General features: G+C 37.0%; 1 protein-coding gene across 7 annotated transcripts in view; it reads right to left on the minus strand.

The window, feature by feature from the left end:
* Positions 1–12,689, minus strand: part of KIF21A (kinesin family member 21A) — a 60,554-nt gene that overhangs the window by 21,087 nt on the left and 26,778 nt on the right. For 4 of the 7 annotated variants that reach the window (XM_053465363.1, XM_053465361.1, XM_053465364.1 and 1 more), the window contains exons 8-17: positions 12,322–12,517; positions 11,797–11,986; positions 11,064–11,127; positions 9,884–10,087; positions 3,382–3,460; positions 3,101–3,212; positions 2,558–2,746; positions 2,046–2,245; positions 846–953; positions 39–107 (exon numbers count right to left, since the gene is read on the minus strand). In XM_053465363.1, coding sequence (XP_053321338.1) covers positions 39–107; positions 846–953; positions 2,046–2,245; positions 2,558–2,746; positions 3,101–3,212; positions 3,382–3,460; positions 9,884–10,087; positions 11,064–11,127; positions 11,797–11,986; positions 12,322–12,517 — 1,411 coding nt within the window. Of the gene's footprint in view, positions 1–38; positions 108–845; positions 954–2,045; positions 2,246–2,557; positions 2,747–3,100; positions 3,213–3,381; positions 3,461–7,617; positions 7,657–9,883; positions 10,088–11,063; positions 11,128–11,796; positions 11,987–12,321; positions 12,518–12,689 lie in introns of all 7 variants that reach the window. The other 3 variants (XM_053465360.1, XM_053465362.1, XM_053465359.1) reach the window with 1 other exon arrangement.

Below are 12,689 nucleotides of genomic sequence, written 5' to 3' on the forward strand. Positions count from 1 at the left end.
ATGTGGGATTCCAAATGCTTTCAGGAACACTTAAGTACCTCTTCTGTCTTGCGACGCAACACAACTTCTTGTTGTCTTTTTTGGGCTTCAAGCTGTTTTAGCTGATACTGTATATAAAAAAGGTAAATAAAAAAAATGATTCTGATAATTTTAACACAAGTTTTACATATTACATTCATATTAAATTGACACAGATAATAAAATATTTTGAAAACTTATTGTTTTCCACTTGCCCAATAATAGTATATAATCTGAAAGCATGTGTTTTAGGACTGGGAGGATCACATGTCTGCTCATGAAAGTTTCTTACATTTAAACTTTTTCCCCAATCCTTATTTACTGCTATGTGACAGGTGCCTATGAGAAACAATTAACTCTTTATAGTACTCCGAGATGGCATTCATATAAATTAAGAAAACTCACTCCTATTCGACCATTAACACACAATTTTTTGTTGACAAATGTAAATCACTATAAAATACTAAGTTTGGATACTTATTGTCTCAAACAACGAGCTAAAGCTGACACTAACAGCAAATTCATTTAAAGCTTACTATGCTGTGGGCACATAGGTTTGTCTTAAACAGGAATGGGGATGAACCGGTCATCTGGGTCCAGTGGATACATTAGGATCAAATAATCTGTCATAATGGAAAAGCTGCACTTTTGTGGTTAATTGTGCGAAAGAAATTTAAGATTAAGCATAGAATACAATCATTTGCAGAACAATTCTCTCTCCCCAAAATAAGGTCTTATACTTTTAAAACCACTGTTTATTCATTTGCACTTGGGAGACAAATGCCAAGCAGTAAAATTTCACCTCCATTGAATGTAAATTCACTCACCTCTCGTTTCCGCTGGTCCTTTTTCAGTTGTGAAATTTCACGGGTTCTGCGTGATTCTGTTAATCTGGCCTTCTCTTGCTCTTCTTTCATTTGTTTCATAAGCCGTACCTGGATAGTGAGAACACATTTTCATAATAAATGTCACAGATGCACACTAAAATGTATGCTACTTTAGACAGAACAAATTACCAAGCACTTTAAGGTTTTGGTTTCACTGTACAAACATATCTGTTCCAACTATGTATTACACACTACCAGAGAAGCACCCTGTGGAAGACCTTTAGGATTCTAGTCAGAGAGTTGAAACCGTAACTCTACTGCAAACTCCTAGTATGGTGAATAAGCCCTTCTCAATAGAAGTCCTGCTAATGAGTACAAAGACAGCAGAAAACCAGTAGCTATATAGACAGGGCCGGCCCTATAATGGGGCAGACTGGGGCAATTGCCCCAGGCGGCACTTTAGAAGGGGCGGCACTTTGCCGCCCCAAGCGCTTTTTTTTGTTTTTTTTTTGAAGCGGAGGAGAGAGAGAGGGGCGCCGAGTGGTTTTCGCTTACCCGCTCGGCGCCCCTCTCTCTCTCTCTCCTCTGCGGCGAGTCTCCCTGTTCGGGTCCGGTGCCGGCTTGTAATGCAGAGCGCCAGAAGTGACGTCAATTTCCGGCGCTCAGCATTACAAGCCGGCACCGTGGCAGAGCAGGGAGACTCGCCGCAGGACTGTTTAAAGGTAAGTACCGGGGGGCGGGGGGGCTGTAGATTATGGCGTCGGCGAAGTTTAAAACGCCCCCCCCGGCGTCGTTTTAAACTTTGCCCCCCCCCCGGCGTCGGCGGCGTCGTTTTAAACTTCGCCCCCCTCGGCGGGGGGGCATCGTTTTAAACTTCGCCCCCCCCCGGCGTCGGCGGGGGGGGGGCGGCGTTTTAAACTTCACCCCAGGCGGCGTTAAGTCTTCGGCCGGCCCTGTATATAGATGTATTAAAAAAATAAACATGTAGCTTACCATCACCTAAAAACCTAAATTCTTATTTTTGTGACATCATCATAAAACATATCCTAATGTACCACAAGAATTAAAAAGAATTTTCATAAGGTGCAGCACAGTTAAATTTCTGTCAAAAAGGCATACTTAATTGTTTATGGCTATTTCTCCGACTTGTATTATCAGCTCTTACTAGTGTATTTTCTGACCACCCAATATTTGGAATACCTTTGTTTTCTTCATTTCCACCACCTCCTGTTGCAACTTCTTCATCTGCTTTTCATACTGTGACTGGTTTTTCAAGAGCCGGGCATGTTCCTTTTGAGCGGCCTGCAGTTTTTGAAGTTCTTTATGCATTGTCTGAAGCTTTTTTTCATACTCAGTCTTGATCTTTTTTGTTTTTTCTTCAGTGCATGTTTCCATTGATCCTGAAACAATTTTACAATTGCTAATTACACAAATAATCTAAATAAACAGCACAAAATAACAATCCATCTATCCAAGAGACAATCCCAAAATCTGCCAATTGGGAATGTAAAAGACACACAACTAGACTACCAAACACATTTTTAACTCTAGGTGGAACATTCACCAGGCAAAGTCCACTTGCACACACCTCTGGGGGTAGCATGTTTCCGTGATTTTTATACAGGCGGATAATAATTCAGTAATGCAATACATGATGTGGAATGTTCCAGTTGTACAAATATCAACACACAATGTAATAATCATAAAGTTACCCATGTTCTGCAGGACACGATCTCTCTCTAATTGAGTGTCCTGTATTTTATGCTGCAAGGTCATCAGTTTCTCTTCATACTGCTGCTTTAGAGTATGCAATCTTCGCTGGCTGTTTTCTAATTCATCAATCAGTTTCTGCTTTATAGCAATTTCACAGGTAATGTTAGCCAGATCAGCCTGGTAATTCTCTGTTAAAATAAACAAGGAGTTTATCATTATCTGAAACAAAAAGACCCATGAAGGACCAGGGCTGAATCCCTAAACAATCATATGCACAGCTCCCAAACCTTTTATAAAACAATAAATAAATAAAGCCACTCCTCGGCATTCAAGTGTGTGTGGTCAGTTAGCCAACACTGTGAACGTTAAGTATCATCGCTAAGCGCGATACATTTCTGATGATTCTCCCATGATAGTTTATTTTTTTGACAAAACCATTCAAATGGTCCAGGAATGGTCTCTAGCTGGATTTAATTATTAACATTGTTACAAATACACTGTTCATTGATTAAACAATTTTCTAGGAATTTTTCTTTAACAACCTTTCTCTTCCAATTCAGAATCTGATTCATCTGAACTATCGCCAGCATCTTCATCCTCCTCCTCGTCTTCCTCCTCTTCTTCTTCATGATCGCTCCCATCTTGGATTTCTTCCTAAAAAAAAAAAAAAAAAAAAAAAAAGAGAACATTACCGTTTCTCAGCTAGTAGGTAATAATCCGCATTATATAAAGTATTCAATTATGGCTGTAACATACACAACATGAACGTGAAGGTGTACAAGAAGAAAAAAAACACCAAAAAAAAAAAAAAAAAAAAACTCACTTCCAATTCATGGATTTCTCCTTCAGTAATCCCCTTTTCATCTGACTTCTCATTCTCTGTGTTCTCATCCCTGACAACACTGAAAACAAAAGTCAATTAGATTTACATTTTTCAACAATTTAACGGATCAAACATTTGAGGTTTTGTTTAAAATGATAGCTGCCACCTTCTGTGAATTAATGAAAATTATTTAGTAAAGATGCATCCCACCCCCTAATTTTTCAATTTTCTATGGACTCCAAGGCATTTTAGTGCATGACAATCTGGGTATGCGTTTTTTTTTTTTGCATGCACTCTCTTACATATTACATGACAGGAGGTTACTCAGTCTTCTCAAAACTGCCTCTAGCTTGTGCTGTTTGTTTATCTTCAGCGTAATTGCTTTAAAGATATTTGGTTTAAGGAAGCAGACAATGGTGGCAAAAGTAGCCTATATAAATTAGTTAACCTTCCACTTAAGGGAAGGAAAAACATAACTTATATGAGGAATAATATGTAAATGAGAAAAGTAAGATACATAAATATTAAAGTTGGAAACATTGGCTTATAGCACAGAGAACCATGGCATGTAAGCAGATGCATGCTTAATTCAACATTAATCCTGCTTATGGTTTGTGCCTTCCTTTCACAAAATACAGACCACTGGCTAGAACCAACATTCACAATCAGTCTATCAATCAAAAAGCTCCAAATATTTGTCATACACCTGCACAAACTCAATCAGTGTGATCGAGAGATCTCTAGCTGACATTTTTCAGCATGGGTCCGACCATAGTTTGTAAATGATCAATAGACCCTTCGGACTGCATAAAGAGTTGTCATTTACAACAAAAGAGAAAAACACATCAAGCAAATTGGATTCCATAGTGACGCAGTCTATGCATGTCTAACATATCACCGAATTTAACCCCTTGGCTGCTAAGCCATTTCACACCCTGGTGCTAAGCTAGTTTTCGGCATTTTGGTGCATCTCACGTTTAAACGTGTTTCAAGTAAATTTCTTGGGAATAAAGTATACAAACCATATATTGTTTTTTTCAGCACACCCAGCAGATTCCAAATATACCATTTTTATATGTGTATGTCTCATTAGGTTTGCAAAATACAACCAAAAATGGAAAAAAGTGTAATTTTTCACTTCCGACTCAATAAAAACTAGTTTGTAATGTTATTTTTCTAAACTCTAATATCAAAACCTGTGTTGCTAAATATTTGTAGTAGGTAACCGGTCTGAAATAAACAGACATTGAGAACAGTAGACTGTGTTTTTCTAATATTTTATTGCTAAAAGTTAAATTTATTAGACTATCACAAAATTCATCTTTAAATTTAATGCATGGCTGCGTCAATTAAACAGCTCTAGCTGCCCGGGATGTTAAAATATGCCAACAAAACTATATATTTTTAGAAACTACACCCCCAGCCGCAGCAAATGAGGTCTTATTTGTATTTGTATCACAAATCTGACTTGCACAACAAATAAGTGAATATCACACAAATAAAAATAAAAAATAAATAAAATTAAAAGCGACAAGTTCATTTATGTCTTCCGCACTCCAGGTTTGTCCTAGAAACACATGCAGCCCCTCATTTGATGCGCCAAGGGGTGTAGTTTCTGAAAATATATACTTTATGTACCATAATTCAACTTCCCAGCTCTCTAGAGCTGTCTAAATGCAGGCATCACCCCTAAATGTTTTAAGACAATTTTTTAACAAGATTCTCCAATCTGCCATATCTGAAGTTAAAGTGGTCTAGACATCTGGGAAGTTAAATTAGGGTACATAAAGTACACATTTCAAGAAACTACACCCCTTGGAGCTTCAAATGAGGGGTTACATGTATTTCTAGGACAAAAGTTAAGTTCACAGATAATAATGGAATATGTCGCTTTGGCTAGAAAATATGTTTTTTCTAACCATAGCGACATGTTCATTTGTGTCTTGGGCACTCCAGGTTTGTCCTAGGAACACACGCAGCCCCTCATTTGATGCGCCGAGGGGTGTAGTTTTTGAAAATATGTACTTTTTGTGCCATAATGTAACTTCTTACGTGAGCAGTAATGCCACGTCAAGGCTTCAACCCTAATTACTGACCATTCACACGCTTTTCATATCTCCATTCACTCGCAGAAGCACACACCATACTTTCCATACATTCACTCACAGAAGCACACACCATTCTTTCCCCTAACAATCCCAAAGAGATGATCGTAAAGGGAGAAAAAAATCACTTTTACAGCAAAAATAAGTTTTGCAGTAAAAATGCAAGGGGCTCCAGGGATGACATGGTTAACTTACGTACTACAGGCTATACGGCTGATTTTTGCAGTTCATCTGGATTTCAAAAATTGGCTTCCTCTACCACTGGCTAAATTTAACCCCATGATCAAAGGGATCATGGGGTTAAAATTTAGTATCGGCCATTTTTAAAAAGGGAATGTGACTTTTTATAGCTGTATGATCGCTGTGGTAACATTGGCTACCACAGTGATCATTTAGCTAGAATACTTAAACTTTTTTTTTTTTTAAAGTTAAACCAGTTTATGTTTAGATAATTTAATTTGGGGGTCTCTAGGCAATTTTGATCTTTATTTATCTGCCTTTAGAGACCCCCAAATCATTTTTTTTACTTTTTTTGTACATTTTTATTTTTTTAACATAATATTTTTTATTCTTTTTTTACAAGCATTATACCGTTGGAAAGGTGAGGCGATTACCTTTCCAACGGTATATGTTGGGGGTCTGTAGCTGCTCAGATGCCTGAGATACAGGCATCTAAGCAGCATGCCCCCATACCGTGAAAACTGACAATTGTCAGTTTTCAATAAAGTTGCGCGGTGACGTCATCGCGTCATTACGCGCGACGCCACCGGCCGGATCGGGTGGTCCCAGTGATGCCCTTCAAAATGAGGGGCAGATCGCCGGGGTAGGTGGTGATGGGGGTCCACAGACCCCCATCAAGGTAGGAGAGCGCTAGCGACGGCATGGTGCCGTCGTTAGCACCTGACTGGGACTGCTAGCGACGGCACCATGCCGTCGTTAGCAGTCAAGGGGTTAAGGTGTGCAAAAATAAAGCAAGCAATGTTTATCTGTTGTAGAAAAAAAAAATACAACACATGACTAAATACGATTTTGCTAATAAACGAGGTATCGTATTAAATTACAAGTAAATGAATGTATTGTTAAATGTAGCCATATTGGGGTGAATCTCATGTACACTATATGGACAAAAGTATTGGGACACCTCAAATGCTCTACTGGATGAATGGGCAAAAATTCCCCCAGAAACACGCCAAATCTTGTGGAAAGCCTTCCCAGAAGAGCAGAAGCCATTATAGCTGCAACTTCATATTAATGTCTATGTATTTAGAATGCAATGTCCCTGTTGGTGTAATGGTCAGCTGTCCCAATACTTTTGTCCAAATAGAGTAGCTATAATAGAGGTACAATATATAAGTTGTTTAGATCAAAATCATTGCTATCAGACAGCAAACAAAATGTGCGACTTTGAAAGGCATGACTAGAAAAAACATTAATAAAAGAAGCACACATAGGAAAGCAGGGAAAAGGAGTTAAAGTGAAAAACTGTTGAAGCAAGGGAACAGCTACTTTGAACCTATTTCACGGTCCATTTCATATAAATGTTTGCTTTGGAAAGACCATGGCGATTTCAGGGTACATTTATTGGGCATAAGACAAGAGTTCTGCATTGTCAACCTAAATTAGACAGTCGCTGCTGCTGACTTGCCTATGTAATGCAAACAATTCAAGACTGGTTTAATGAATCCAGCATTTTTTTTTAATGTCCATCCAAAATATTGCTAATTGTTTTACATATATATTTTTTGTTACGTATGCAAGAAACATCTGCATTTAATACATACAGCATTTGCACAGAATATTATTTAAGTTCAATTTTTAATTTTTTTTTACCACCCAAGCCCTGAACAATTTTTAAGATTAGGCATAAGGAAACTCATGCCTTTTTCACCCCATCTGCAAATAATGGTTAAAGCAATCATTTACAAAACAGAACTATTAGATTAATAGTGTAAATAGCTCCCTCTACTACAGGGAAAATAGACAGCTAAATTAGTTATACACCAGGATTAAAAAGTTAATGCAGAAAAATGCTGGAATCTTATAATGGGGAATTTAAAACATTGAAAACTAGTTTTATTGTAAATAAAATGGCCATTGGAATAAATGAAAAGAACTCGAGAAGTGTCCCAACCTTCTTTCTTCTTGATCGCTTTCCTGGAGCTGCAGTAGCCTTCAAAAGCAGAAGTACAGAATAGGCAGCCCAAGCCAATGAAGAACAGACCAGACAAACAATGAAAGTCATAAGGTAAAAATCATGCATGAACTTGCACCTTAAAACATACAAACATATCTATTCACATATACAACTATGTAAGCAATGAAAAATGCGTTTTATTTAATGCTACTCGTGTAACCAAATATTAGGGCTATGCTGGTTCAAATTAGGGTGGGCTACATGTTAGCATACATGCAGCTACAAAAAGAAAAAAAACACTAATGTTATAAGTAATTCATGACAATCATAACATAGATAAAGACTATGGCAATGTATGGCACTGTGAATGTATACAGGTGTAGGGTGTAAAAGAGTCCTTGGTGTATTTGCATACGTTTAACCTGATGTCAGATGACTTAAATCACCAACACTGATGCAGCCCTCTGTATGTATGGTTCCAGGTCCGTCTGAAAAGCCAGTTGGTTCTATCACTGCAATTATTTTCCAGTAACTGGAAAGTGTTCACGAAAGACGTCCTACCCTCCACATTGAAAAGGTGGGTAGCACCGATATATGTTTTCAACTATAACCAAGTGAAAACTACAGGTTGAGAGAATGCCTGAATATGTGTGAGCTAATATAAATTTTGTATTTACTTTACAGTGAACCAGCATTTTGTTAAAGAGATTCTGCAATTGTCTAATACGTGTAACACAACACATAAGGAAAGGTTACAGACATTAAAACAATTACAAAATACATCTGAAACGATTGTATGAAATGAATTCTAGGTTATAGGGCTTCTTTAAAAGTTCTATTTAATGGCTTTGTATACAGTGGCCTCCACTAATACTGGCACGCTTGGTAAATATGAGCAAAGGCGGCTTTGATCTTTTTCTTCAAACAATACACAAAATATCCTGCTCTCATTGATATCAAGCAATTGCAAACAAAACCTAGGTTTATCCCCAAAAAAGTAAAATTGCTAAATATGTGTACCAGAATTATAGGCACCCCTATGAATTGATATGAGTAAAATATATTAATTATTTTCCCATTGACATTTTACATTTTTAGTATACATGGGTGACTACGAACAAGAAATTGTTCAACTATGACTTTCTGTCTCACAGGGTTATAAATATAAGGTAACACATAGGGCAAATTTTCTTAACCATTCATCACAATGGGTAAGACCAAGGAATATAGCTGTCATGTGTGGCAAAGAGATCTTGAGCTTTACAAAATGGGAAGTGGCTATAAGAAAATAGCAAAAGCATTGAAAATGCCGATTTCCACAGGGCAATAACTTAGAAGTTCTAGTGAACTGGAAGAGTTATGAATTAACCTGGAAGAGGACGTGTCAATATTATCTCAACACACTGTGAAGAGGATGGTTCAAAGTGGCCACAAAATCTCCAAGGATCACAGCTGGATAATTACAGAAGTAAGTTGCGTTTCGGGAGCTGAAAGTCTCAAAATCTGCAATGACCTACATCAATACAAGTTGTTTGGTAGGGTTTCAAGCTTTCAAAAGCTTCTACTGTCATCTCAAAGCAAACTCAATCGCCTTCCGTGTACCAGACACTACTGGAACTTTAAAAAAAGAGCTTCTTGGCAATAAAACCCCAGAGATGTATCTGTGCACACAGAGGTAGGCATATGCAAAAGCGCCTCATGCCCATGGTTAAATATGATGGTGGCTCTTTAATGTTTTGCACCTGTTTTCTGCCAAAGGACCTGGACATTTTGTTAGGATTCATGGCATCATAGACTCCCAAATATCAACAGATATTAAATTAACACCTGGCTGCCTCAGACAGAAAGCTTAAAATTGGCCGTGGTTTGATCTTCCAGCAGGCCAATGATCCAAAATATGCAACATAATCAACACAAAAATAGTTTAGGGACCATAAAATCAAGGTCCTATGGATATTTTTCTTAAACTGGATAGAACATGTTTAAAAATAGGAGAAACCTCACATGAACAGCCTTGTTCATGGTCTGAGTGTCCACTAAGTTATATGCTGTGCACGGGTGGGGGGGGGGAACTTGTGTCTTTACCCACTTTTCCCCTTCTGAGGGAGTTACAGATGGAGACATTAAAAACATATATAAAAAAAAAAAAGCGTGAAGAAAAATGCCAAAAAACAACATAACATTCAAGCGGCAGACTGACAAACCAGGCAAGTTAAAACTGATGACAAATGACATGTGATATGAGAATGGGTAAAATGCTTACCTTTTCTTCTTCTTTTTCTCAATCTTTTTCAATTTTTCCAAGTCTTTTTTTGCCATGTCTATGATTTCAGTGGTCTCTTTCTCCGCAGGAAGTAAAGATGCAGGGAAAGGAGAATGAGCAGAAAAGTAGGAAGATCTTGTCGAAGCTCTTGACAAGTTTCTCCGAAGGTTTTCATTCACTGCTTCGCTTTCTAATAATTTGGCTCTAGTAAGAGGTTTGAAGGGGAGAAATTAAGCTTTTTAGTATGTTTGTATGGCTAGTACCACTAGATGGTGCCATCCTCTGCCCAGTTACATTAACTCAGTTTCTGCAATTTGCACATATCTATTTTCAATAACCAAGGGAACGGGAAACATGTCACTATACGCTAATTAAATGACCTTGCAACAGGTCCTGCAGTAGTTTTTAACTCCCATTCTTACCTTTCTAGCTTACATAAAACTTGGGCAAACTTGGGCAAACGTGTATCTACTAGACATTCTAAAATACACAGACGTAGACCTGTTTGGCAAACAGAACGGCTTTCAAGTATAAATGTTTCTTTAATACACAAGAGGGCAGAGAGACTGTCTGAAAGGGTAAAACTGTGGGTCCTTGCCAAACAATTTAATTACCAAATTACTCATATTGGGGCTATTTTGACCCACAGGTGACTTATGAGAAGCCTGTCCTGGACACTAGCTGTCTTCATAAAATACAAATAAAGGCACCCCATCCTCACATAAAACAATGCCTTAAAGGCATAATCAGAAAAAAATGTGCTATTAGAAAAAAGATAACTTGGCGACCTCCCTCTTGACATTGACATTCCATGACAATGCTGTAAAGAGACTTCATGCAAAAAAAAAAAAAGTTTTCTTTTTTTTTTTTTTAAATAAATTGTATTTGACTTGTGTACACGTGATAAACAAACGTGATTCTCTTTTAGGGGAATGACAAAGCATCCCCTAAGCTTCTGAGGACAACATTTTGAGTAGTAAACGGACTATAGTTCCTTTGGTTATGAAAGCAGCACTCTGTTATTATGGGTTGACATATAACATATCACACAGGAGCTAAGAGTATTACATGCATCTTTTTGTCCAGTAGGGGATAGACAGTTTTTAACAATGTTGACTGGATGTTTCATTAATTAAAAGAAAAAACACAAAAACCACTACATCTCTTAAAAATACTATACCGTAGGTCCTCAATCTCTTTGATGTAATTGTGAATCATGTTGCTTATTTCTTCATTTCCATCTCCTGTTGGAAAAATCAAGACTTTACATTTTTGTTTCTTTAGGAATTATGAAAGTATTGTTGGCACCTACATTATTATATAACAGTTATAAAATCCATATTAAAACTATCTATATGCCCTCTTTGCACATTTCATGTTTACTTTTTTTTCCCCCCAAAACTGTTTATTGAAGCAAAGCATATACATCAGTTAAGCATTCGAGTTCCACATGGATTGGATGTACCAAAATGAAGATAAAGAAATGATACCGGATAACAGTAAGGGTGATGTCACATTCTAATTACAGATTATGCTGGGTTAACATGGCCAAAGAATCGCATATATGTATACAAAGAATGTTCATTAAATTCAAATTGCATTGTAACTCATTGTAAAGATAAGACCATACAGTTATGCTTGGGGTTTTTTTTTTCCCCATCTTCGAAAGTATAACAAAAATTAATAAAGAAACGAGAAAGGAAATGAAAAATAATAAATGAACAAAATGAAACAACTCTTTATACATTTACAGTTTTATTATGATAGTATGATAGTATTTATTGAGCTTATTGTATAATAAGCTAAATGAAAAACCAGGAAGAAAGATCTAGACCAAACACATTACCATTAAAATACTGCGTGCCTAGTTGTAGAACACAACCGAAAACGTAATAAACTTGAAAGAATCTTACCTGCTCTAGCAAGGACCTGGTTGGCTTGATCACTCATAAGCTGGGTGAGCCTCATTCTTAAAGCATCAATGGTTTCCTGCATGGCCTTAATTCTCACCCGCAGATTGCTGTTTTCAGTTTGCAGCATTGCATTCTCATGGACCATATCATTGATGCTCTCAACACCTTCTTCATCAATAATTCTTTTACCCTACAATTTGCAGATTTAAAAAAAAAAATACATCAGTTTTCACAGTTGTTGACCATTGTCCTTCCCGTTTCACTGACAAGATTGTAGCTATATTATTAATATTGTTTTTATTATTAAAGGCGAACCAGTTCCCTAGTAATTTTGTGTAATTATAAAAACTAAAACCTTGAAACAAAATACCAATATGGAAATTTCATACATGCAAGAAAAGAATGTTAACAGGTTTGTGTTTGACTTAAGCATGGATATCAAGTGAGAGCATTACAATTTGTTAATTAGCGCTGAAGCCTATTCTACTATGTGATAGCCACTGAACAGACACTTCTTTCACTTACTGTCTTGTACTCCGTCAGCTCCATCTGCAGACGGGCTATTTCATTCCTCAATGCATTTATCTGCTGACTAGTTCGATCTTGGTTAACCATAACTTTGTTCTTGATGTTACGTGCTCGATTGGCATACTTAAGTGTGTTCAGTGTTTCCATGAAATCTCTGTCTGAAGGGCTTATACAAGCAATCATAATTGTTTGGCTAAGATTAAAAAAAAAACAAAATTAATAAAACTGACATTATTAATAAAATACAGATTTCCTTAAAGATTAACTTCAGTATAGTGCCAGTCTAAGTTTAATGGCAAAAGCTGCAAAATCCAATTCCATCATCAAAGCAGGTTTTAAAAGATCTGAACACGTGGCAAAAGGTA

Source organism: Spea bombifrons, chromosome 4, assembly GCF_027358695.1.
Source record: "Spea bombifrons isolate aSpeBom1 chromosome 4, aSpeBom1.2.pri, whole genome shotgun sequence".
Classification (NCBI taxonomy): Eukaryota; Metazoa; Chordata; class Amphibia; order Anura; family Pelobatidae; genus Spea; species Spea bombifrons.